This window comes from Panthera tigris, chromosome A1 (genome assembly GCF_018350195.1).
Source record: "Panthera tigris isolate Pti1 chromosome A1, P.tigris_Pti1_mat1.1, whole genome shotgun sequence".
NCBI classification, from domain to species: domain Eukaryota; kingdom Metazoa; phylum Chordata; class Mammalia; order Carnivora; family Felidae; genus Panthera; species Panthera tigris.
Window position 1 is genome coordinate 131175734 of NC_056660.1, and position 24090 is coordinate 131199823.

Genomic DNA, 24090 nt, shown 5'->3' on the forward strand with positions numbered 1-24090 from the left:
TACCGTGTTTAATGGCTAAAATCTATTTTGTATTTAATTTCCTACCAAAATAACATTAAGTTGGAGAGTTAGTTTTAAGATGGGAAGCAAACTTAACTCCATAGATCATTCAATGATCTATTTATAGATATATTTATTATAGATGTATTTATCATAATGATCTATTTATAAAATATTTTACTTTGGGTGGGAAGAATTCTGACAAAGAAATGAGTATATTTAGTAAAATTAAATTAAATTAAAATTAAAATTAAATAAAATGTAACATTTGTGTGATCCAAAGGAAGGATAATTCAGCCATCATACTCCTGTGGGAAAATTGGAATTAATTAATTATACAGTAAATATACCTTATATATTGTTCTGCTCTACGTTAGGGGCCAGAAATGAAGCAGTAAAAACTGCATAGGGACCTTCTTCAAATGCATCTCTTTATCTGCTCTTCTCCAGTGCTGCTGGGGGACCCTTGGGCCTCTGCTTCCTCACATAGCTACGTGCAGCTGCCAAGATGGCTGCTACTGTGGGGGCAGTGACAGGACTACAGTACCATAAGGAGCACAGAGGACTGTGGGGAAAGGAGGATAGTTCCGTATCTCTCCCAAATTGGCAGATGTTTATTTTCCAGTGTATGGATAAGAATAGAGCTCTGTTTATGTTATCATTTTTATTTTCCACTATGTGTTTCATGGCACTGTGAATATCTTCTTACCACGGCGTAGAAAAGCCTTTGAAACTACTTTCTAATATAGGTAAACAGCTAACTGAATTAAAATAACTTACCTCTTCTCAAACTACATACTTTTTAGAAACTCGAGAGTAAAGTTGGATTACTTCACAAGCAGCCTACATTTCCTCAGTTTGTTTGTTTTTTTTTCATAGTGCAGAGAGGTAAAAAGCACCTACCGGTTATGGAAACACTTGAGAGCGAGAACAACTACCTAGATAAGGTTCCATACATGCATCTCATGTAAACCGTGTTCGTTTTGCTCCCAGTCAGGATGAAAACTTTTGTGAAAGCCTTGTCTGTGCAGAGCAGACAACGTGTTGGGAGTACCAAGAACACAGGCAATTTGCCCCAATCATCAAGGAGATGAGAGTGCAGTGGTGTCATATTAGCTCAGAGAAGATTGGTTTTGATTCCTAGGGAAATGTATGCAAATGGATGAAATGGACATTGCTAGACACCAGGGGCCTCCAAAGAGACACTGTCTATAGCAGTGCTTCCCAATGTCACTGGCAGGAAAGCAAGAAGGAATGGGAGGGAGAAAGGGAAAAGCAGTAGAGGAAAGCATGGATAGAGAAGAAAGAGGGTAGGAAAAATAAGAAATCAGGAGAAGGAAAGTCAAGTCGAGTGTGATAAAGAAGCTCGCACTGGCAATGAAGGACCCCAGCACCATCTGCCAGGGCCCGTGCCTAGGATTTCTGAGGTGGAGGGTACTCTCTGGAACTCTTGAGGCTGCCCCAGAATCAGATGTGTTTTTATTTCTCCTAAACAACTGACCATTTCTCACGAATATAAGAATAACCAACTTTCCAAACTGGTATGTGCTTCATGGGTGGTTTCTCTTAACTTTTCCTCAAACACGCCTATTATATTATCCATAAACAAACTAAAAATACATAGAAACCCCAAGGGAGCTGAAGGCAAAAAGCTTTGCAAGGCCCTGAGGAATGTAGCCAACTTTCTGATGTCTAGTTCTTAACAGTGATGAAGCCAGCTTAGTGTGATTTCAAGGTACTCTATGGACTCTCTCCCCTACGTCTATCCCCTCCCTGAGCAAATATTTGTTCACTGAGGCCTGAAATTGATTTTTCAGGGGAGAGAGTTTTTCATTTCATAATCAGAAATGATTTTGAATGCATATTCACTCTCTTGGGTACAGTAAAACGTTGACTTGAAGTTACCATTTGTAAGCTGGTTGACCCCTTTCCTGAGAGCCCACCTGATGTTAGAGAACTGGTACTCCAATCTAAGGACACCTGGTCAAACAGGGAAGCTAGGGATAAGGAATTCAAACTAGCCACTGTCCAGGTGTGTAGACCAGACCTCTGCTGACTCATTAATGTGGTCATAAGAACATCTATGAACTGAACCTAATTTTTCAGCTTCATCTTTCACTAACAGTCCTCACCTTACCTGCCCCCCATACCTTGTCCTGCCACTCTCCAGGCATCTTGAACTATCTGTAGGTATAGTATCTGTAGGTACTTGAACTTGCACGTTCTTTGCAGTTCCTCCTTTTGCTTGGAACTTATTACCCATCCTCCCCCATCCCACGCCCATTCCTTTCATCTGGCCTACTTTCTGGGTCATAATTTAGATGGGACTTCCTATAGGAAGCTTTCCCTGGGCGTACATCCCCAAGCATTTCCATGGCACGGATTTTAGCACCTTTACATTGAGGTGTAGGTAGTTGCCTGTTTTCCTGTCTGTTGTCCTCTCTAGACTTGATCACCTTGAGTGTATTCACCGTTGTATCCCCAGAATTTAGCATAGTGCCTAGAGCAAAATTTCCATGAATAACTAGTGAATGGATGAATGTACTGCTTTCATTTTGCATTTATTGTCAAAAGAGAGGGAGTATAATTGGTGGAAAATCTTGTCCAGACATGTTAGACCGAACTCATACATATATTTTCCCTCCTTCGGAAACTCCATTGAAATAACAGAAAAAAGATATCATGAAAAAATAAATAAATTCATATTAGTTCTTATATTTGTCAGGATAGAGTACTGCTTCATGAAACAACACCAAATCTTGATGGATTAAAACAGTTAGAATTCATTATCCATGACAGGGTCCAATGCGAGAACTGAGAGGGTGAGCAGTTTTGCTCCTTCCATTCTCCACGTCCATCCAATGGTCAGGAGGAGAAAAGACAGCAAGGAGAATCACATGGGAGGATTTTTCGGAGTGAATTTGGAAGAGGAATACATCACTCCTACTTACAATCCACTGGCCGTAGCTCTCCCACATGCCACTCCCGCCCCCCACCTCCACTTGTAAGAGGAAAAGGAAACAGAGGTTGGCAAACAAAGAACAGTCTTCTATGCCCCTGAAAAACAAGGAAGGACGTCTTCAACAAACCAGAAATTTGGAAGAATTTCTCAAAGCTCCAAAGTTATTGCGATTGGATTGGTAGATATAAATGAACAGAGGAAACCACAGCTGATAAGATACTCAAAAAGAAACAAAAGAAATTCAAGCAGGAGAAAATTACTGCAAAAATAAAATCAATTCCAGAAATACTTTGAACTTGGAATCAACAAATGCAAATCACAGGAAGGGTTTCTGGGACTATTGTCAGGGAAATTAATGTTTGAAATGGCATTCAGAAAAAACTGGGCTGCCCCACACTGAGCAATGAGACCATCACTGCTCGCCCCAGGAGGACATCTGGTGTGATTGTCCGGACTGGGCAGCAAAGCAGAGCAGAGTGTGAAATAACTCTGAGCCTCCATAAAGACAGCTGTAGAAGAAAAAGAAAGTGAACACATTACTCCAGTGTTTTTTCACAGGCTAAATTGTTCAGTATATCTCACTGGAGTAGGAGTTTTATTTTTATTTTTATTTTTTAATATATGAAATTTATTGTCATATTGGTTTCCATACAACACCCAGTGCTCATCCCAAAAGATGCCCTCTTCAATACCCATCACCTCCCCTCCCCTCCCTCCCACCCCCCATCAATCCTCAGTTTGTTCTCAGTTTTTTAGAATCTCTTACGCTTTGGCTCTCTCCCACTCTAACCTCTTTTTTTTTTTTCCTTCCCCTCCCCCATGGGTTTCTGTTAAGTTTCTCAGGATCCACATAAGAGTGAAAACATATGGCATCTGTCTTTCTCGGTGTGACTTATTTCACTTAGCATCACACTCTCCAGTTCCATCCACATTGCTACAAAGGGCCATATTTCATTCTTTCTCATTGCCACGTACCACTCCATTGTGTATATAAACCACAATTTCTTTATCCATTCATCAGTTGATGGACATTTAGGCTCTTTCCACAATTTGGCTATTGTTGAGAGTGCTGCTATAAACATTGGGGTACAAGTGCCCCTATGTGTCAGTACTCCTCTATCCCTTGGGTAAATTCCTAGCAGTGCTACTGCTGGGTCATAGGGCAGGTCTGTTTTTAATTTTTTGAGGAACCTCCACACTGTTTTCCAGAGTGGCTATACCAGTTTGCATTCCCACCAACAGCACAAGAGGGTTCCCATTTCTCCACATCCTCTCCAGCATCTATAGTTGGAGTAGGAGTTTTAAACAGGAAACTCTGAGTAGACAGGAGGCCCAAAAAACAGGCAAGTGCCCAGGTAACTTGTTACTGGAGATGAGAAGCACCCAGAAGATAAGCTTTAAGCGCCCATTTTGCAGCCACACATCCTGTCCCTTCACCAAAATAATCAGAAGGAGGGCACTGTAATCAGAGCAATAGGCAAACAGAGATCCTCAAAGATAAATCTGGATAGATATCCAGGAATGACAAATTAAAAAAAAATCGACTTTGGATGAGCCCCACTTCTCTCTCTCTCTCTCTCTCTCTCTCTCTCTGCCCCTCATGGGATTCTCTCTTCCTCCCTCTCTCTCTCCGCCCTCACTCGCTTGCTCCCTGTCTCTAATGAAAAAAAAAACCCAACACCCCAAAAAGGCGATGCCAACTGAAATAAACAAACAGCTAATACTTGAAGAACAAATTGTAAAGTAGAAACAAAGAATTTAAGATATATGTAGTTGATATTCTCAGAGACATTTGAGTCTATCATACCCATAAAAGAATAACTGTCAGTAACAAAAAGGAAGCAGCCAAATTTGTTGGAGATAAAAATGTTATCAACCAAATAAAAACTAAATAGCTGGGTTATTTAGTGTTAGGAGGCAACTCTCCAGCTTCTTGCATTTCTGTACATCTTGCCAATGGAGGCACTGACTGCCCTTTTGTTTTATACTATCTTTTCAAGGGTATTTACTTAGCAGATGCCTTGGAAAATAGAGATAGCAGCGCTTTCCAGAGTAAGGCATCCTGACCATTCAGTATAATGAAAATGTTTCCCTCTTGGGCAAAGGGCAGACATGCTTATAAAAGGCACATTTCCTAAGCTCAGGGTTCCTCTTTTGTCACACAGCCCCTTGTTGGACAGGTAGTGATCTGACCCTTTTTGTGTCTCCCTGTGGGAATTAGGATTCAAGAAAACAACACAAATGCTTATTAGGATGGCCACTACTATTCTGTGAGTAATCAACTGGTTTTGTCTCTGACCCAGAAGTCTCCAGGCTTCTTCCAGTATCCATCAAACTGTGGCAGGCTCACCAACAGGTATAATAAAATCTCAGACCCTTCACAGTTCTTAACAATTGTTATAATGAATATACTGAGACCCTAAAATAGTGAACTATAAGATCAAGTCAAGGTATTCTCCCAGAATTCAGCCCCCAAAATAAACGTGGAATATGGAGGATAGTTAAGAAACATATAGGATGGATCCAGAGACTCCAATAAGAAATAGGAATTCTGAAAGAATGGAGAGAATAGAGAGAAGGAGATAATCAAGAAAAAGAGAAAAACTTTTCCCAAACCTAAAAGAAATAGTTAAATTGAAAATGCTGTAACATCTCAATGAATCACTCCATAGAGTACCTAGCAACTATTAAGGGAAAAGGGTACATCTATAATGGTAGATCCCCTTTTTCCATTGGAATGAAAGCTTTGGACAGAAACCAAGCCACTAATAATACTTAACTAACAATAATGGGACAAACTGACTCATATGCTTTCTAATGCACTGCACTAAGCCAGTCACAATAGCACTTCTATAATACCCACACCAAAAAATGTTTACTCTGAATCCACACATGCAGAAACAATAAAAAAATCCAAACGGAAAGACTTTCTATAAAACAACTAGCCTGACCTCTTCATTCAAAAACATTAATAACATGGGGGCACCTGGGTGGCTCAGTAGGTGGAGTGTCTGACTCTTGATTTCAGCTCAGATCATGAATTCTCAGTTCATGAGTTCAAGCCTCACATTGGGCTCCATGCTGACAGCGTGGAGTCTGCTTGGGATTCTCTCTCTCTCCCTCTGTGCCCATCCCGTTTGCTCTCTCTCTCAAAATAAAAATAATAAAACTAAAAAACTTAAGAAAAATGCTAATGACATGAAAGTCAAAAAAAGACAAGGGTGCAGTTCTAAAAGAAAAATGACAACTAAATGCAGTGCATAGTCCTTTTATGGAAACTTCCTTTTAAGTTTATGGAACTTAAAAAAAACGGTCAGAAAAATATTATTGGAACAATTGGGGAAACATGAATACAGACTGCATATTAAATATTAGTATTGTATCAAATTGTATTGAATCATATTTAATCCAAGCTAAATAATTTTTTGGCCCAATCATTGTTTTGAGGTTATGTAGGGAAAAGATCCTGTTCTTTAGGAGATATATGCTGAAGTAGTTAGAGTAAAGTGCCATTAATGTCTGCAACTTACTCTTAAATGGGTCATAAAAAGTTATATTTGTATGTATATGTGACTTTAAATATAAAAATTGTATACAATCAATACAGTATGTATATATGAAATCTGTACACATATACATACACATAGAGAGATGGAGAGAAATAAAATATAACTAAATGTTAACAGTTTGTGAAACTGGAATATTTGGGTGTCTGTTATATTTTTACAGGTTTGCCATAGGTTTGCAAATTTTCAAAATAAAAAAATAGGAGGTAATAAATTACAAATGCCAATCAAATGCCAAAAAAAGATTAACATAAAAAGAAACTATTCCTATACATATTTAGGACCCATTTCATAAATCAAAAAATGTGAAGATAATACCCTAAAAAGTTTTCAGAGAGCTGTAAACAGGCTACACACAAGTCATTTTGGATATGGATGTAAGATAAGGAAACAGTGGCATCCAAGTTTTGAGAGAAAGTTACTGTGAAGACAGATTTCCATATCTAGTCAATTAAAATTTAAGTGTGAGTGCAAAGAAAGAGAAAAGAGAAGAAAATGTATTTTCCACAGATACTCTCTGAAGTAATTAGTCAAGGATATGCTGCAACAAAATGGAAACTGCATCCAAGAAAGCTGAAGATGTGGGACCCAAGAAATGTGGTATACAAAGAAAGCAGGAGCCATACGTACATAGCAGTAGAGATATGAAACAGTTACAAGCAAAAACATATTCAAATTTATGTACTATTAAAAATGTATTTAGTTAACAAATACGTAAGGGGCGCCTGGGTGGCTCAGTCGGTTAAGCGTCTGACTTTGGCTCAGCTCATGATCTCCCATCTCATGAGTTTGAGCCCCACGTCAGGCTCTGTGCTGACAGCTCGGAGCCTGGAGCCTGCTTCAGATTCTGTGTCTCCCTCTCTCTCTGCCCCTCCCTCCTCTCAAAAATAAACATAAAAAAAATACATATGCAAGATAATTTCTAAAAGAGGTAAGTACTATAAAGGCAATAAGCAGATACTGTACCGGAAAGGGATGCCCAACATGAAGTCAGTGCTATCAGTAAGTGAAAGCAATTAATATCTACTTGCAGAGTAAACTTGACCCCATAAATATTCTGCAATTGAGAACCCCTTAAATGCATACTGATACCTGCTGTCTTTGAAGATGTTTCAGCCAGAGAAGATACAATATGATCAAAATTCTGCAGAGATTTTGTGAGCTGATAGAAAGCACTCAACTGCAAGCCCAATGTTCAAGGCTTTTATTTTTGTTCATCTGCATTAGCAGAGTTAGAACTAGTCACTGAAAATGAGGAAAAGGAGGAGATGACCTGGTGAGATGACAAGCTCACCGGTGTGTTTCAGTTATATGAACAGTTATTTTACTTTGAAAAGGTCATAGAATGATGTGTGTCTTATATAAGTAGTAGAATTATTACACGCAGTTAAGTGTAAAACTGATTGTAGATTGGGTTCTCTTTATGCCTTTGCCTGTAAAAAGTATATACATGAGGGAGGTAAAGAGAGGACTCCAGGGGCACCTGGGTGGCTCAGTCAGTTAAGCATCCAACTTCAGGTCATGATCTCACGGTTCGTGAGTTCAAGCCCCATGTCAGGCTCTGTACTGATAACTCAGAGCCTGGAGCCTGCTTCAGATTCTGTGCCTCTCTCCCTTTCTCTCTCTCTCAAAAATAAATACACATTAAAAATGTTTTTTTTTTTTCACATTAAAAATGTTTTTAAAGAGAGAGAGGGGACTCCAAGAAAGAGCATCACGCTACCTCGTGTCCTCCCTGTTCTCATTTGAATGAAAGCTTTGAGCTGTACAGTCCTGACCACAGGAGAGGGGCTACTGTGGCCCCAAGCCAAGCAAAACCCATAGGCAGAGAATTAAGTCTGCATATGTATCTTCTTTCTCTACTCTTCACTGCCCAAAAAGCATACTGCTTTCCCCAAATCATTTCAACTCCACAGGAGTACCCCAGGAGCCATGTGTGGCCCAATCCTTCAGAGTTTTGAAAAGCAAAAAGCTAGGGTTTGGTTCTTTTTGCTTCTCTCTCAGAGCTTAGCTATCACTGCAGAACTGTATCCTAAGGCTGACCCTGCTGAGCAGCGGGTAGCAGATGGGCTATAGTTGTTGCACTTTCCCAGGAAGCACAATGCAAATACTTTTAAGAGGTCAGTGCCCTCCAACTGTGAAATCGTAACATGCTAACTTACGTGCTTGATTAAATTTCACCTCCCCCCCACCCCCAGCATACCATAAAATTGGAAAAGCAATTCCATCACCCAGGATCAATGTGCATAAAGTATACACAAAAGGAGCAGAAGTTCTCATCAGTAAACTGTGTGTTTGCCTTGGCTGAATATTCAGAGGTCCATTTCTACTCTAGGTTGATGAATGATGTATAGTTAATTACCACTTAATTGCTTGTTTCTTTTTCCTTGTGTTGCTGCCATATAGGTTAGAAATTACAAGGATGAGATTTTGGCTAGTCTCCTTCAGTCAGGAATCCAAGGGAAAATCTTCCCATTAGATTTTACCATCCTATTCACAAGTGTGTTTGCTTTATTTATTTATTTTTTTTTAACCATGCAAAACACACATCAGGACTAGGGAAACTGAGCTAAGAGGTAGCCTGGTGTGGCTGCTCTCTCATGAATATTCAACAATATGGGATATAATAAATTCTTACCAACTAGTCTAGAGCCGTATCTACGTAATACAAATAAAACTGGATAGAAGAGTAAAAAAGAATCTAGCGTCAAGCCCAGTACCTGATACTTAGCTGATACTCAAGAAATATTTATAAATGAATAAATAAGTGAATGAATAAACTCATAACACTCAGTTCTCGGGCTTCATAAGCCATTTCCATGACACCAGGATACACCCTTGCAGATGGAAAATGTTCAGAGCAGAATAAAAGACATTAACAGATGATATCTGGGCAATAGACTATAATTCCCATTTATTTTCATATGAATTTATTGCTGAACCAATTTGAAGATTTGTTTCTAGAAAGTATTGATTTATTCACTTGAGATCAGTCATGGTAAAATACAAGTCTTAGCAGAGTGGCAGTGCATTGCTGTGGATGGCTACCCAGTATGTACATGGAACTTTAGTTTATGGCACTTTATGGTCTCAGCAGAGCAAGGCTGGATCTTGAGGTTGAACTATTTCCTCAAAGAAGGATGAAGTGAAGGAGGCTAGAAAGCCAAGGAAATGGAAGACAAGTCCACAATCTCAGTTATTTCCCATATACTAAGATACAACTATTTTCTACATGCTGGATCCCCAAATTTACATTTATTTAAGGGAGATGAATCCAAGAGAGCGAGTGTCAGAGTCAGAGAGAAGGGCAGAAGCTCTCATTCAACCTGCTGAGTGTCACCTACTCCTGGCCCTTATAGTTGCTCCTGAATCAAAGAACCAAAAAGCAGCATGATTTCACAGGCTGAAACCCCCCTCTCAAGATGACCTGATCTATCTCACTAAGAATGGATTATAGAGCACCAGTATTCCATCAAAGATGGAGCCCTTACTTTTATCTTGATCTTCAGGGTTTCCCAGAATGTTGAGAAACATGCTATGCACACACACACACACACACACACACACACGTACATATATTTATATAGCTAGAAACAGAGATAGATACCTATATTCAGTATTATTCAGAAATAAATGAATTAGTATAGCATTTCATATTCAGAAGTTATTAGGGTTAATGGAGCCCATGACTCAAAACATAGACAATCTTTGCAATGATATCATGTATATAGAACTTGCATTTCTGATTTCTTATCCTTTTCTTTACCAACATCCCCTTTCCCCTCTTTAGGAAAGGAGCCTGGTGGGGGAACCAAGAGTTTGGACTGCAAAATTGAGGAGAGTACTGAAACACCTGCTCTAGAGGACTCCTCATCATCCCCTGTAGATATTCAGCAACATTCCTGGCAGGTTTCCACAGACATTGACAACACTGAAAGGTGAGTGGGAAGTTACTGCCAGTATTCCTCCAGTTCATATTCTTAGGGGCTACAGAAGTTGAGATTTTCTCTTTCATATTCTTATTTCAGAAAACTGAGCTAGCAGAAGGTAAGGAGTCCAAACCCTGCAGTAGAATGGTAGAATTTTCAGTAGTCATAGGCTCCCAGGGCTCTTTGTATCCCACTCCAACACATTGTGTCTCCATGGAAATGAAAACAGTGTGCTCCCATGGGAAGGGAGAAAGTTGGATCCATATACCATCACAGTTCACCCACAGGGCTGGGTACTAAAATTTCCATTTGCTTAAAGGGAGAGGAATCCAAAATCATGCAAATATGCCTCCAGTAGTCTCTTAGATTTCAGGTGTATGGAATGGCCTGCTTAGGTTGCAGTCCACGGCTAAGCATTCTGCCCAATTGACAGACAGCTTTTCGTAGTGCTCCCTTCTCTTGCTTTCCCAGAATGCAGCTGAGGGCCCCTTGGTGGCCAAAGCGAGTTAATGCACTTACCTTAACAAGCACCAGATCACTGCTAGATAGGGAGTTTCCTTCTTAGGAAGAAGAGATTCTAGAGTAATTCAGTTTCACTTAGGGAAAGGAAGCAATAATAATATAATAATAAGTGCCATGGCTCATATACATGCTAAAATACCATTCTGTGAGGCAGGAGGACAAGACCCTTATTTATTGGCCTTCACAGTGATATCATGTCCTTTGCTACTAATGTCCCTAGAGCTGGCACAAAGCAGTTGAATGAATACTGGGCAGTTCCACTGAGTGCTTTGTGTAGAGTTGAATCATTGACAAGATAATGAACATTTTATTTTTTTTATTTTTAGAAATGTAACACACAATGGAATTTATAGCCATTGTGGTTCTACTTTCAGATTGTAATATAATTCTAAAGCTAATTACTGAATTTCTGTGTTTATAGAAAATTGAAGCATGTGGTAATTATATGCTATTAATAAAACTTGGATTTTGTATAAGCTTGGAAATCTAACAATTCAAACAATAAAGCTGTTTGGCACAGTCTGATAGAGCTATAGACAAATGGTGAGGGAATGATTTATCTTAATTTATGAAATAGAAAATGCTTTGCTCTATTTTCAGGAAGAAATATGTGCCAGAGGGCCATGATCAGGGCATAATCCATCAGCAAAGACATTTGCCTTTTCAGAAACCAAGCACAGCATCTATATCTAAGCCTTCTGAGCTTTTAAGAAAGCAAGCTATGGCTGGCAATAAAAATAAGACAGGGTGGAGTTGGGTTGAAGATGGTGGCATAAGAAGATGTAAACTCACTCTCTCTCATGGATCTGACAAATACACAATGATTTATAGAATAAATTCCTTTGAAAAAGAACAGCAAATTGGATGAACAGAGCATCCACAACAAAAGACGGACAGGACAGCATTGAGAAGGGTAGGAGAGGCAAAGAGTGTCTTGCCAAAAAGACTCCACCCTAAGTGCCATGATCCACCATCAGGAGGGATCTCAAAAGTACAGTACTTTTCCCTAAGAAGTGAGGGGTTTGTCCTCCACACCAGGCACCCCAACCCTTAGATCCTACATGAGAGGTATGAGCCCCCTAAATGTCAGACTTTGAAAACCAATGAGGATTACATCTAAGATAACTGTAAAACTGAAAGAAATGGAGAACCCACTCTTAAGGACTCAGATTTACTCACTCTGGGACCCAGCACAAAAACACCAATTTGAAAAGTGCCTAGATCATATGTAAAGGAAAACAACTTACTCAACTTAAAGTACCTGCCAGAGAGGCAGGAAAATGTTCGCATTTTATCCAGAGACAGAGACATTGGTGGCCACCATATATGTGACCTCTTCCTACCTTGCTAAGTTCAGTATTGGTAGGCACCATTGTGGAACTATCCCTCTAACCTGTTAGACCTGGTGAGCATGCCCACAATCAGAGCAAAACCACACATCATAGCCAGGCCAAGTGCCAATTCCACCCACCCTGATACCACAAATACAAACCTGCCACAGCAGATGGCTGTGTGCAGCCCATAGAGGGGACAATACTTGGGCGCCTAGCTCTGGTGGTCAGAAGGGCTCCACATGACATCTCCTGTCCAAGGACATTCTTCAAGACTGGAAGGTGTAGTTGATTTGACTAATACATACAAACCAACACAGAGAGTAAGACAGAATGTTTCCACAAAACATTATGTTTCAAACAAATAAACAAAAAACAAAACAAAACATCAGAAAAAAATATTAATGAAACAGATAAGCAACCTACCTGATAAAGTGTTTACAGTAATGGTCAGTAAAGATGCCCACTGAGCTGGAGAAGAATGGATGAACATGGAGATCCTCAACAAAGAGACAGAAAATATAAGAAAGTTTCATACAGTAGTTACAGAGCTGAAGATTACAATAACTGAACTGAAAAGTACACAAGAGGAGTTCAACAGCAGGCTAGATGAAGCCAAAAACCAGATCAACAAGCCAGAAGACAAAGGAATAGAAGTCACCTGGGCAAAACAACAAAAAGAAAAAAGAATTTTTAAAAAATGAAGATAACTTAAGATAACTTTGAGACATTAAGTGGAGAATAATGTTCACATTATAGAGGCTTGAGAAAGAGAAGAGAGAGAAAAAAGGCCATAAAACTTATTTGAAGAAGTAAGAGTTGAAACTTTTTTAATCTGAGGAAACAATCCAGGTTTATGAAGCACAGAGAGTCCCAAATAAAATGAACTCAAAGAAATCCACAAGACACATTATAACTAAAATGGTAAAAGTTAAAGATAAGAGAAAATCCTAAAAGCAGCAAGAGAGTATGCTAGCAGATTTTTCAACAGAAACCTTGCAAGTCAGAAGAGTGGCATAACATATTCAAGTGCTGAAAGGAAAAAAAAATCACCAAGAATTCTCGGCAAGTTATTCAAAATTAAAAGAGCGATGAACAGTTTTCCAGATAAGCAAAAGCTATAAAGGAGCTCATCCCCACTAGCCCAGTATCACAATAAATGTTAAAGTGACTTCTCTAAACTGAAAAGAAATGATACAAATAATAACAAGGGAATAAATATAAAATCCTACTGGAAAAGTTAAATATGTAGTAAAAGTAGCAAATCAACCACTGACAAACCAACTATGAAGGTGAAAAGACAAAAATAGTACAGTTAACTAAAACTACAAAAATTAAAATGATGCATAAAATAAAAAGATGTAAAAATGTGACATCAAAAATATAAAATGAAGGGGAGAGAAAAAAATGTAAAGTTTTGTCATGCTGCTATTAACTCAAAACAGACCATTATACACATAGGAACTTGTATGTGAACTTTATGGTAAGCCATAGAGCAAAAACTTACCATAAATACACAACAGAAAATGAGAAAAGAATCTAAACAAAACATAAAAAGAGCCATCAAACCACAAGGGAAGAGAGAAAGAAGAAAGGAACAGAGAGGAACTACAAAAACAGCCAGAAAACAATTAACAAAATGGTAATAAGTACTTATCAGTGGTTACTTTAAATGTAAATGCACTAAACTCTCCAATGAAAATATAGAGTGACTGAAGGGATAAAATAAGACCCATCTATATGCCATCTACCAAAAACTCACTTCAGAAGTAAGGACACACACAGACTGAAAGTTAAGGGATGGAGAAAGATATTTCATGCAAATGGAAATGAAAATAAGGCTGGTGTAGGTATATTCATAGCAGACAAAGTAGACTTTAAAACAAAGACTATATGATAATAGGGGGATGCCTGGCTGGCTCAGTTGATAGAGCATGTGATTCTTGATGTTGCAATCATGAGTTCAAGCCCCACACTGAGGGTATAGTTTACTTAAAACAAAGACTGTAATAATAGACAAATAAGGGCATTACATAGTCTAAAGGGATCAATCCAACAAAATGACATAACACTTTTAAATATATATGTATCCAACAAAGAAACACCAAGATATATAAAACCAATTATTAACAGACCTAAAGGAAGAAATTGACAGCAATACACTAATAGTAGAGGACTTTAACATCCAATTTACACCAATGTAGAGATCATCCAAAGCCAAAATTAATAAGAAAACAATGGCCTTAAATGATCCATTACAGCAGATGCACTTAGTAGATATATACAGACATTCCATCCAAAAGCAACAGAATACACATTCTTTTCAAGTGTACATGGAACATTCTCCAATACAGATCACATGTTAGGCCATAAAACAAGTCTCACTAAATTCAGGAAGACTGAAATCATATCAAGTATCTTCTCTGACTACAATGGTATGAAACTAGAAATCAATTACAAAAAGAAAACTAGAAAAACCACAAAAATGTGGAGATGAAACAACATGCTACTAAACAACCAATGGGCCATCAAAGATGTCAATAAAGAAATTTAAAAAAAAAGAGACCAATGAAAACAGAATTATGACATACCAAAATTTGTAGGATGTAGCAAAAGTAGTCTAAGAGGGAAGACTATAGCAGACTTAACTCCATAGGCAAGAAAACTATCAAATAATCAACCTAACTTTACAACCTACAAAGGCAGAAGAAAAGCAAAGCCCAAATTCAGTAGAAAGAAGGAAATAGTAAATGCAGAGTGAAAAGAAATGAAATAGAGACCTAAGGCGGGGGGTGGAGGTGGGGGACAATAGAAGATCAATGAAACTAAAAGCTGGTTCTTTGAAAAGATAAACAAAACTGAAAAACCTTCAGCTAGACTAACCATGAAACAAGCGAGAAGTCTCCCATAAATAAAATCTGAAATCAAAGAGAAGTTACAGCTGACATCACAGAAATGCAAAGGACCATAAAAACTACTCCAAACAAATATATGCTAGCAAACTGGACAATCTGGAAGAAATGGATAAATTCCTAGAAACATACACTCTTCCATGACTGAATCATGAGGAAATAGAAAATATAAAGAGACCAATTACTAGTAAGGAGATTGAATCAGTAATCAAAAATCTCCCACATAACAAAAGTCCAGGACCAAGCAGCTTCAAGGTGAATGCTATGAAACATTCAAAGATTTAATACATATCTTTCTCAAACTCTTCCAAAAAATGTAAGAGGTGGAAACACTTCCAAAATCATTTTACAAGGCTAGCATAACCCTGATACCAAAATCAGACAAAGCATCACAAAAAAAGAAAATTAGAGGCCAATGTCATTGATGAACATTGATGCAGAAATTCTCAACAAATTATTAGCAAACCAAAGACATTAATACATTATTGTATCCATACACTATGATCAAGTGGAATTTATTCCAGGGATACAAGGACGGTTCAACATCTGCAAATCAGTCAGTGTGATACACCAGATCAACAAATGAAGTATAAAAATTGTATGATCATCTCAATAGCTGCAGAAAAAGCATTTGACACAATTCAACACCATTTTATGAAAACTCAACAAAGTGGGTATAGAGGGAACATATTGCAATATAATAAAGGCCATATATGATAAACCCATGGCTGACATCACAGTCAGTGGTGAACAGTTGACCACTTTTCCTCTAAAATCAGGAATAAGACAAGAATGGCCAATCACTTTTATTCAACATAGTAATGAACATCCTAAAAACAATAATTAGGCAAGAAAAAGAAATAAAAAGTGTCCAAATCCTAAATGAAGAAGCAAAACTGTCACTATGTGCAGATGACATGATACTATATATAGAAAACCAAAAAAACTCCAACAAAACACTGTTAGAATTAACAAATTAATTCAAAAAATAATAATAAATTCAGTAAAGTAGCAGAATACAAAATCAACAAACAAAAATCTGTGATAGCTGTATACACTAATCACAAACTATCAGAAAGAGAAATTAAAAAAATAATTCCATGTAAATTGCATCAAAAACCTGTGAAAGACCTACACACTGAAAAACATAAGACACTGATAAGAGAAAATGAAGACAACAAATAAACAGAAAAAAGTATCCCATGCCTATGGATTGGAAGAATTAATAGTGTTAGAATGTCCACAACTATCCAAAGCAATCTACAGATTCAGTGCAATCCTTATCAAAATTCCAGTGAAATTTTTCACAGAACTGGAACAAATAATTCTAAAAATTGCATAACACCACAAAAGATGTTGAATAGCCAAATTATTGTTGATAAAGAACACAGGTGAAGGTATTACACTCCCTGATTTCAAGCTATACAACAAAACTACAGTAATCAAAACCATCTTATATTAGCATAAAAACACACACACATCAATAGAACAGAATGGAGAGCCCAGAATTAAACCCCCACATAGATGAACAATTAATTTATGACAAGGAAGCCAAGATCATACAATGGAGAAAGGACATTCTCTTCAACAAATGGTCCTGGAAAAAATAGACAGCCACATGACCACTCTCTTATACGATGCACAAAAATTAACTGAAAAATGGAGTAAAAACCTGAATGTAAGATCTGAAACCATAAAATTCCTGAAGAAAACATAAGCGGTAACCTCCTGAACATGAGTCTCAGTGATATTTTTTTATGTATAGGATTCCAAAGGCAAGAGAAACAAAAGCAAAAATAAACAAATGGGATTACATCAAACTGAAAATATTTTGCATAGTGAAAGAAATCATCATTAAAACAAAAAGGTGATCTACTGAATGGGAGAAAGATTTTGCAAAGCATATATCCAACAAAGATTAAGATCCAAAATACTAAAGAACTTATACAACAACAAAAAAGAAACAGTCCAATTAAAAATGGTCAGATCTGAATAGACATTTTTTCACAGAATACATAGTTGGCCAACAGACACATAGAAAGATGTTCGACATCACTAATCATCAGAAACACAAATCAAAGCTAAAATGAGATATCACCTCCTACCACTTAGAAGAGCTAGTACCCAAAAGACAAGAAATAACAAGTGTTAGCAAGGATGTGGAAAAAAGGGATCTCTCATACACAGTTGATGGGAATGTAAATTGGTGCAGCCACTATAGAAAACAGTATAGAGGTTTCTAAAAAAAAATAAGAATAGGACTAACATATGATCCAGCCATTCCACTTCTAGGTATTTATCCGAAGAATGTGAAAACCCTGATTCGAAAAGATATATGCACCCCTATGTTCATTGCTGCAGTATTTATAATAGCCAAGAAATTGAAACAACCTAAATTTTCATCAGTGGATGAATGGATAAAGAAGATCTGGGGTGTGTGTGTGTGTGTGTGTGTGTGTGTGTGTGTGTTTTAAAATGGAAAACTATTCAGCTTGCTATTTGCAACAACAGAATTCACCTTGAAGGTATTATGCTAAGTAAAGTAAGTCACACAAAGAAAGACAAGTACCATATAATTCCACTCATTTGTGGAATCTAAAAAAAAACAAAAGAAAAGAAAAATAAACTCATCCATACAAGAGAACAGATTGGTGGTTACCAAGGGGAAGGTTGGGAGATGGAGGTAGGCGAAATGGTTGAAGGGGGTCAATTATAGGGTGACGGATCATAACTAGACTCCTAGTGATCACTTTACTTACAGTACATACAGATGGCAAATTGTAATGTTGTACACCTGAAACTTAAATAATGCTATATGCCAATTTTACCTCAAATAAAAAAAAAAAAAAAGGAGAGTATAGCCCACGGTTTTGAAGTTCAGTCTTCAAGTCAGATTCAGGTCAAAGGAGGTGGGAATGACAGAGACAAGTGGGCACAAGAGACCTGGCCTGGTAGAGCAGCTTTTCCTAGGTTCCCCCTCTGTCTGCCCTAGGAGATCAGTGGATCTCACCCTGGGTGGCATATTAAAATCACCAGGAGGGCTTTTTTTTTTTTTTTTTTTAATTTTTTTCTAATGTTTATTTATTTTTGAGAGAGAGAAAGACAGAGGGACAGAGTGTGAATGGAGGAGGGGCAGAGAGAGAAGGAGACACAGAACCTGAAGCAGGTTTCAGGCTCAGCTGTTGCACAGAGCCCAATGTGGGTCTCGAACCCACGGACTGGGATCATGATCTGAGCCAAAGTTGGCTGCTTAACCGACTGAGCCATCCTAATGCCCCAGGGGGGCTTTTTAAAAACACTGATTCCTAGGGCGCCTGGATGGCTCAGTCGGTGGTTGAGTGGCGGCCTCTGCTCATGTCATGATCTCACAGTTTGTGAATTCAAGCTGTGCATCAGGCTTGCTGCTGTCTGCACAGAGCCTGCTTTAGATCCTCTGTCCCCCCTCTTTCTGTCCCTCCCTCGCTCCCACTCTCTCCCTCTCTCAAAAATAAATAAAACACTAACAACAAACAAACAAACAAAAACAAAAAACAAAAAAACATTGATTCCTGAGCCCTGTCCCCATAAACCGCTCCCATGGGGGGGTGCAGTCTCGGCATAAAGTGATTCTCCAGTGCAGCACCAGGACTGAGAATTGGCGCTTTCCAGGAGACTCTGCCTGAGTCTCACATACAGCATTCCTAGCCCATTCCCACCCTGTGCTTCCCCACCTCCCATCCCACCTGCCCTTGAGAATTTTACAGAAAATCAGAATGTGCTCCTTGCACTTCCGGATGTAGGGCCCTGCCTTCCTTTCTTCCCCTCCCCCACTTTCACCTTTTCTCTCTAGAAATATCCTTTGCAGCTTATTAGCATCACTGCCCCAGAAACATCTCCTCATACCTATGGGAAAGAATTCTAAATGCTTTTAAAGGTGTTATTTCTATACCTGATCCACAAGTCTGCTTTCCTCTCCTTTTCCAATCAGCTATTCCTGAGAAAGAGTTCTTTTTTACATATTAGTCAATATTTAAGGAGAGACACTATCGGGTCTCGGGCCTCCCCTAGGACCAGTGGTCCTCCAACCATACTCAAGAGAATAGTTGTGTTTCAAGAAAAGAACTGAGAGGCAGGGGTGCCTGGTTGGCTCAGTCAGTAGAGCATGTAACTCTTAATCTCACAATTGTGAGTTCAAGCTCCACTTTGGGTGTGGAGCCTACTTAAAAGAAAAAAGAAAAAGAAAAGAACTGAGGGATTTCATACCGAAGATTAAATAGTGGTTCTTTTTCTTCATAGAGCAAAAGAAAAATAAGTTAGTAGATAGAATTTCCTCAACTTGAGGATTATACTCTCAAATAAACTTCCTTAAATCCTTAGTACCAGCTATTGCTTGCCTATTGTGGAATGAACTAAAAGATGAATCTGATTTTTGCACTGGTAAATGAAATCTACCACTACGTCCTGTGCTTTCAAGAACACTACGTCCAGTGGATGACCACCTGAACATGTGGGGAACTATGGTCCCAAGGACTTGAAACGTCCACCTTACCCTTACCCCAGACTGGAAGCCCCCTGAGCAGGCTTACTGCTGCACGTTTGGCAGTTTTAGGATCATATGCACTCTAAGACGAGGGAGGGGAGGTGTTGGAGGTATGGAGTGACTTACCTACGGGCAAGAGGAAGGTCCAGCTTTCCCAGGTGCTTCTCTCTCCCTGCCTGCCTCTCTCTCTCTCTCTCTCTCTCTCTCTCTGTCTCCACCCCCACCACCCACCCACCCATCCCAAACCATTGTGAAGAGCACTTCTCTGAAGGTTTTACAATTTGTCAGTCTCCCAACATTCCAAGCCAATTTAATAAATGTTGAGCCCTGTAAATCCCTAACACCTGTGTTACACTGATTTTCAATCACCATAATGAGACACTAACAAGTGAACCTGTACAGCCACAATAGCCTCCTGACCATAAAGCCTGAGAGCACCATCACCCAGCCTCAGCTTTGCCCAGAGTACCTCTGTTACTCAAGTTGCATGACCTTGACCTCCCTCTTATACAACGGCAATACTGTCCTCATTATCAGAGAAGAGTCTGGTCCCACTGAAGGCAAGAGGAGGGCTCCCACAGCAGAATGCCCTGTGGCAATGTTAGCCAGAGTAGTCTCGTTCCTTCCAGAGCCATCAATCTCAGATATTTTTTCTTACAAAAACAAAATAAATTCAATATTTGCCCACTGGAAACTAGAGCTTGTACAATTAAGCACAGACTCTCGTCTGTCAATTGTCTCACAGAACAGACTGGGATTGCATTTCAAAAATTTACAGCTGATTATTTTTTTCTTTTTATCACTTTTACAGAGACATGCGAGAAATGAAAAACCTTTTAAGCAAACTCAGGGAAACTATGCCTTTACCATTGAAAAATCAAGGTAAGTTCTCGTCATTTTTCTTTGAGGCAGAGGATGTTGTTAACACGATAACCTTGGGACTTGTTTCTTGAGAAAGTACAAGTTTGTTTTACACAAACAATAGAAGGCATTGAATATACAGTCCTCTCTCTTCAAGAAGATATGATAATGAAAACATAGTCCCTCAGGCGAGCACAGCTGTGCTCTGACCCTCAAGCAGAGGCCTCCTCTACTGGCCCTGTCAGTCAAGGGCATGGATTCATTGCCATGCTGTGAAAAGCACTGTACCAGGAGTGGCAAATACAAAAGAACTGGAAACTTGGCCCTTGCCTTTAAGAAGTTTACGGCCTATAGGAGGACACTTAAGAAACTTCCAAAGGAAGCTCTCTGCCATATAGATGTTCACTTATCTAAAAGAAGTAATAATAACATATACTGAGACCTCACATTGTGCCACTGTGGTTCCACACCCAATTCCAATATGTGGGGGTGGTTTTCCACACCACCAAGCAATTAGGAGACACCAGCGGGGTGTTCTGCAATTCATCTGAATTCTGACAAGACAGGGAGACAGCACCAGATCCCCCAAGTTAAGGGCTACACATGACTGCCCTCCCCCACCACTTGGGATGTACAGGTTAGAAACTCCAACGGCCCCTCCATGAGTTTAGTTAATCTGCTAGAGCGGCTCACAGAATTCAGAGAAACATTTTACTCAGTAGATCACCAGTTTATTGTAAAAGGATATACCTCAGGAACAACCAGATGTCAGATGCCAAGTACAGAGTGTGGGGAAAGGACAAGGAGACTCCATCCCTTCCCAGGTGCACCATGGTCCTCAGATCTCCACCTGTTCACCAACCTGGAAGTCCTCTGAACCTGTCCTCTGAACCTTGCTGGTTTTTATGGAGGCTTCATTATGTAGGCATGATTGATTAAATAAATCATTGGCCATTGGTGATTGAAATGTCTTCAGTTCCTTCCCTTCCCCGGAGGTTGGGGGTGGGACTGAAAGTTCCACCCCTCTGATCACAGAGTTATTCTCCTAGCAACCAGCCCCCATCCTTAGGCAGTTTTTGAAAGCAACCTCATTAACATAACAAAAGGCCCCTTTACGCTGTCATCACTTAGGAAATTCCAGGAATTTTTTGGAGCCCTGTGCCAGGATTGAGGTGGGAGACCAACTGTATATTTCTTACTATAAATCACAATATCACAAACCACTATTCTAAATACTTTACATGGATTAACTGTATTAACTTATTTAACTCTAATAACGCCTTTGAGGGAAATAACGACTGTTTCCCAATTTACAGGAAACTGGGGCAAAGAGAGGTTAGCTAACTCTGCGAAGGTCACACAGACTGTAAATAGATGGTTGAAATGTGGCCCCAGGCAGTCTGTCTCCAGAGCTAGCCTATGGAAATATACACCTTCACACAGAAATGGAAAGGTATTTTCACTGGAGTGAAACTTCCATAAGGGAACTGCCTCTATATGCTTTTGTCAACTATTACTGTAGCTTCTGTACCCAGAACGATGCCTGGCACCTGGTAGTAAAACCCCCGGCATACACGATAAATGTGTGTTCAATCTGTGCCCAACTTTGCAGTCCCAGGGTCTGAAGATCCGTACCAAGGACTTGAAGGAGCACGTTCCCCTACGTGGCCAGAGCGGCGTTAAGTGAAGCAAGCACCAGCTTCGGAGAGACATAACCAGAGGGTGGGGAAAGGGTTTTTAGAGTAAGAAAGAAACTCCTGTGGTTCCCCCTGATCAAAGCCTGGGCGGAGGGAGGACAGGGTGCTGCTTGCCTTTGAGAGGATTTGGCAGCAGAGCTGGGAGTCTGCTGGCTCAGGGAGCAGCAGAAGGTGGCAGAAGGTGGAGAGGTGCAAGTGGGAACACCAGATGAAGAGGCCGACAGGTAGCGCGCCTGAGCTCCACGGCAGGGAGGCGGGGTGTGAGGAAATGAGAGGCAGGGGTGCGGAGCATCAATTAACTCGGAGCCCCCCTGAAGGGCCTAGAATCAGACGAACGGGCTTGAGCCACAGGGGTAGTGTTGTAGAGGCCTTGCGGTGGTTTCCGGAAGCAGACATTGTGGTGTCTAAATGGGGTGTCTGTCAGATCAGATGAGGGCCCCCAAATGCGGGGTGACTATCAGGTGGAAGCCAGTGGCTTGGGAGATGAAGGGATTCGCCAGAGGCAGAACAAAGGAGATAGAAGTTTATGGCCTACACCTCAAGGAAGCCGCGGGCTGAACAGCAGAGGAGAGGCTGTCTGCAACCAGGCGGTGGGTGGGGGCTGGTTTTAAAGGGGGAAGACGAGGAGGAATGGAGACATATGGAATGTTCCCTTTTTTGATAACTGTGCCTGGTGGGAAGTAGCCCATTGGTGGGGTAGGGTCTATGGCTATTTTGAGGTGGCCACCTGATAGATGGGCCTGTGTTCAGCCAGGTGGTCGCTGTGGGCCCTTTCTGCATTCCACCTCACAAGCCTGTTTGCCTAAAAGTGGGCTCTACAGACACAGTGTAGTGATGAGAGAGCCCCCCCCGGACCACAGCATGGAAGACTGTTGCTAGAAATCCGCATGGTGGTTGGGACCAGGGACTTTGGATTAAGGCGATGCTTGGGTTTGAATGCTGGCCCTGCCCACTTACCAACTTTGTGCCCTGGAACAAGCTGTTTAACATCCAGCCATTTCATTTTCCTCAGCCCTGAAAAGGAGATGATAGCATTACTTACTTCAGAGGGTTGTCCTGAGGTTTAAATGAAGCACCGCTTGTGGAACGTCTGCTACGGACCTTTCAGAGAGCAGATGCTGACGGGTGCTTTATTGTTATTGTTGTCGTTGGTATTGGTATTCTTTACCAGCTGGCCTACCCAACCTAGCTCAGGAGAATGCCACATTCTCATCAAATAGAACAGCCCCTGCTACCACGCATTGATCTTGAGCCTGCAGTACAGAACATCGGTCTCTGTGACTTTGGAGTTGGAGCCATGTCTGAAGCTATTCTCAGTTTCTTTATATGTCTGGCAAGTTCTCCCTGTCAGCAGCATGGAGGTCTCTCCCTGTACCTCACAATCAGGAGCCCAGGAGGATGAGTACCAGAGCCCTCAGAAAGAATTTCATGTGCGGCATGTAGCCTCTATTTTAAGTCAAACCATCCAAAATATTTGCTCTACATTTCATGAAATGCATCCAATAGTTTCCGAAATGTGCACTAATGAAAAAACGGAAATTTCATTTTATTTACCTAGGACATTTTTATAATCAAAAAAGTATAAATATTTTGTATAACTTTGTATTACTTTTATAAAAAGAAAAAAGTAGAATTTTAAATATATTTTTCAAATATAATAATAATAAATGATTGGTACTGTGAATAAAACCATGAGTGAAAAGGGCATAGTCCAAATAAATGATATTCAAGATTTAAACTTTAAATATGTGTGGAGCAGAAAAAGGAAAAAGCTAGGAGATTCAAGGACCT

At 39.8% G+C, this 24090-nt stretch overlaps 1 protein-coding gene across 2 annotated transcripts in view; it reads left to right on the forward strand.

Moving 5' to 3' along the window:
- LOC102958811 (regulator of G protein signaling 7 binding protein) overlaps positions 1-24090 on the forward strand; it is a 102727-nt gene that overhangs the window by 70076 nt on the left and 8561 nt on the right. The window contains exons 4-5 of one of the 2 annotated variants that reach the window (XM_007079903.3): positions 10319-10466; positions 20553-20623. In XM_007079903.3, the coding sequence (XP_007079965.1) occupies positions 10319-10466; positions 20553-20623 (219 nt within the window). Of the gene's footprint in view, positions 1-10318; positions 10467-20552; positions 20628-24090 lie in introns of those variants that run through there. The other variant, XM_042959256.1, reaches the window with a different exon arrangement.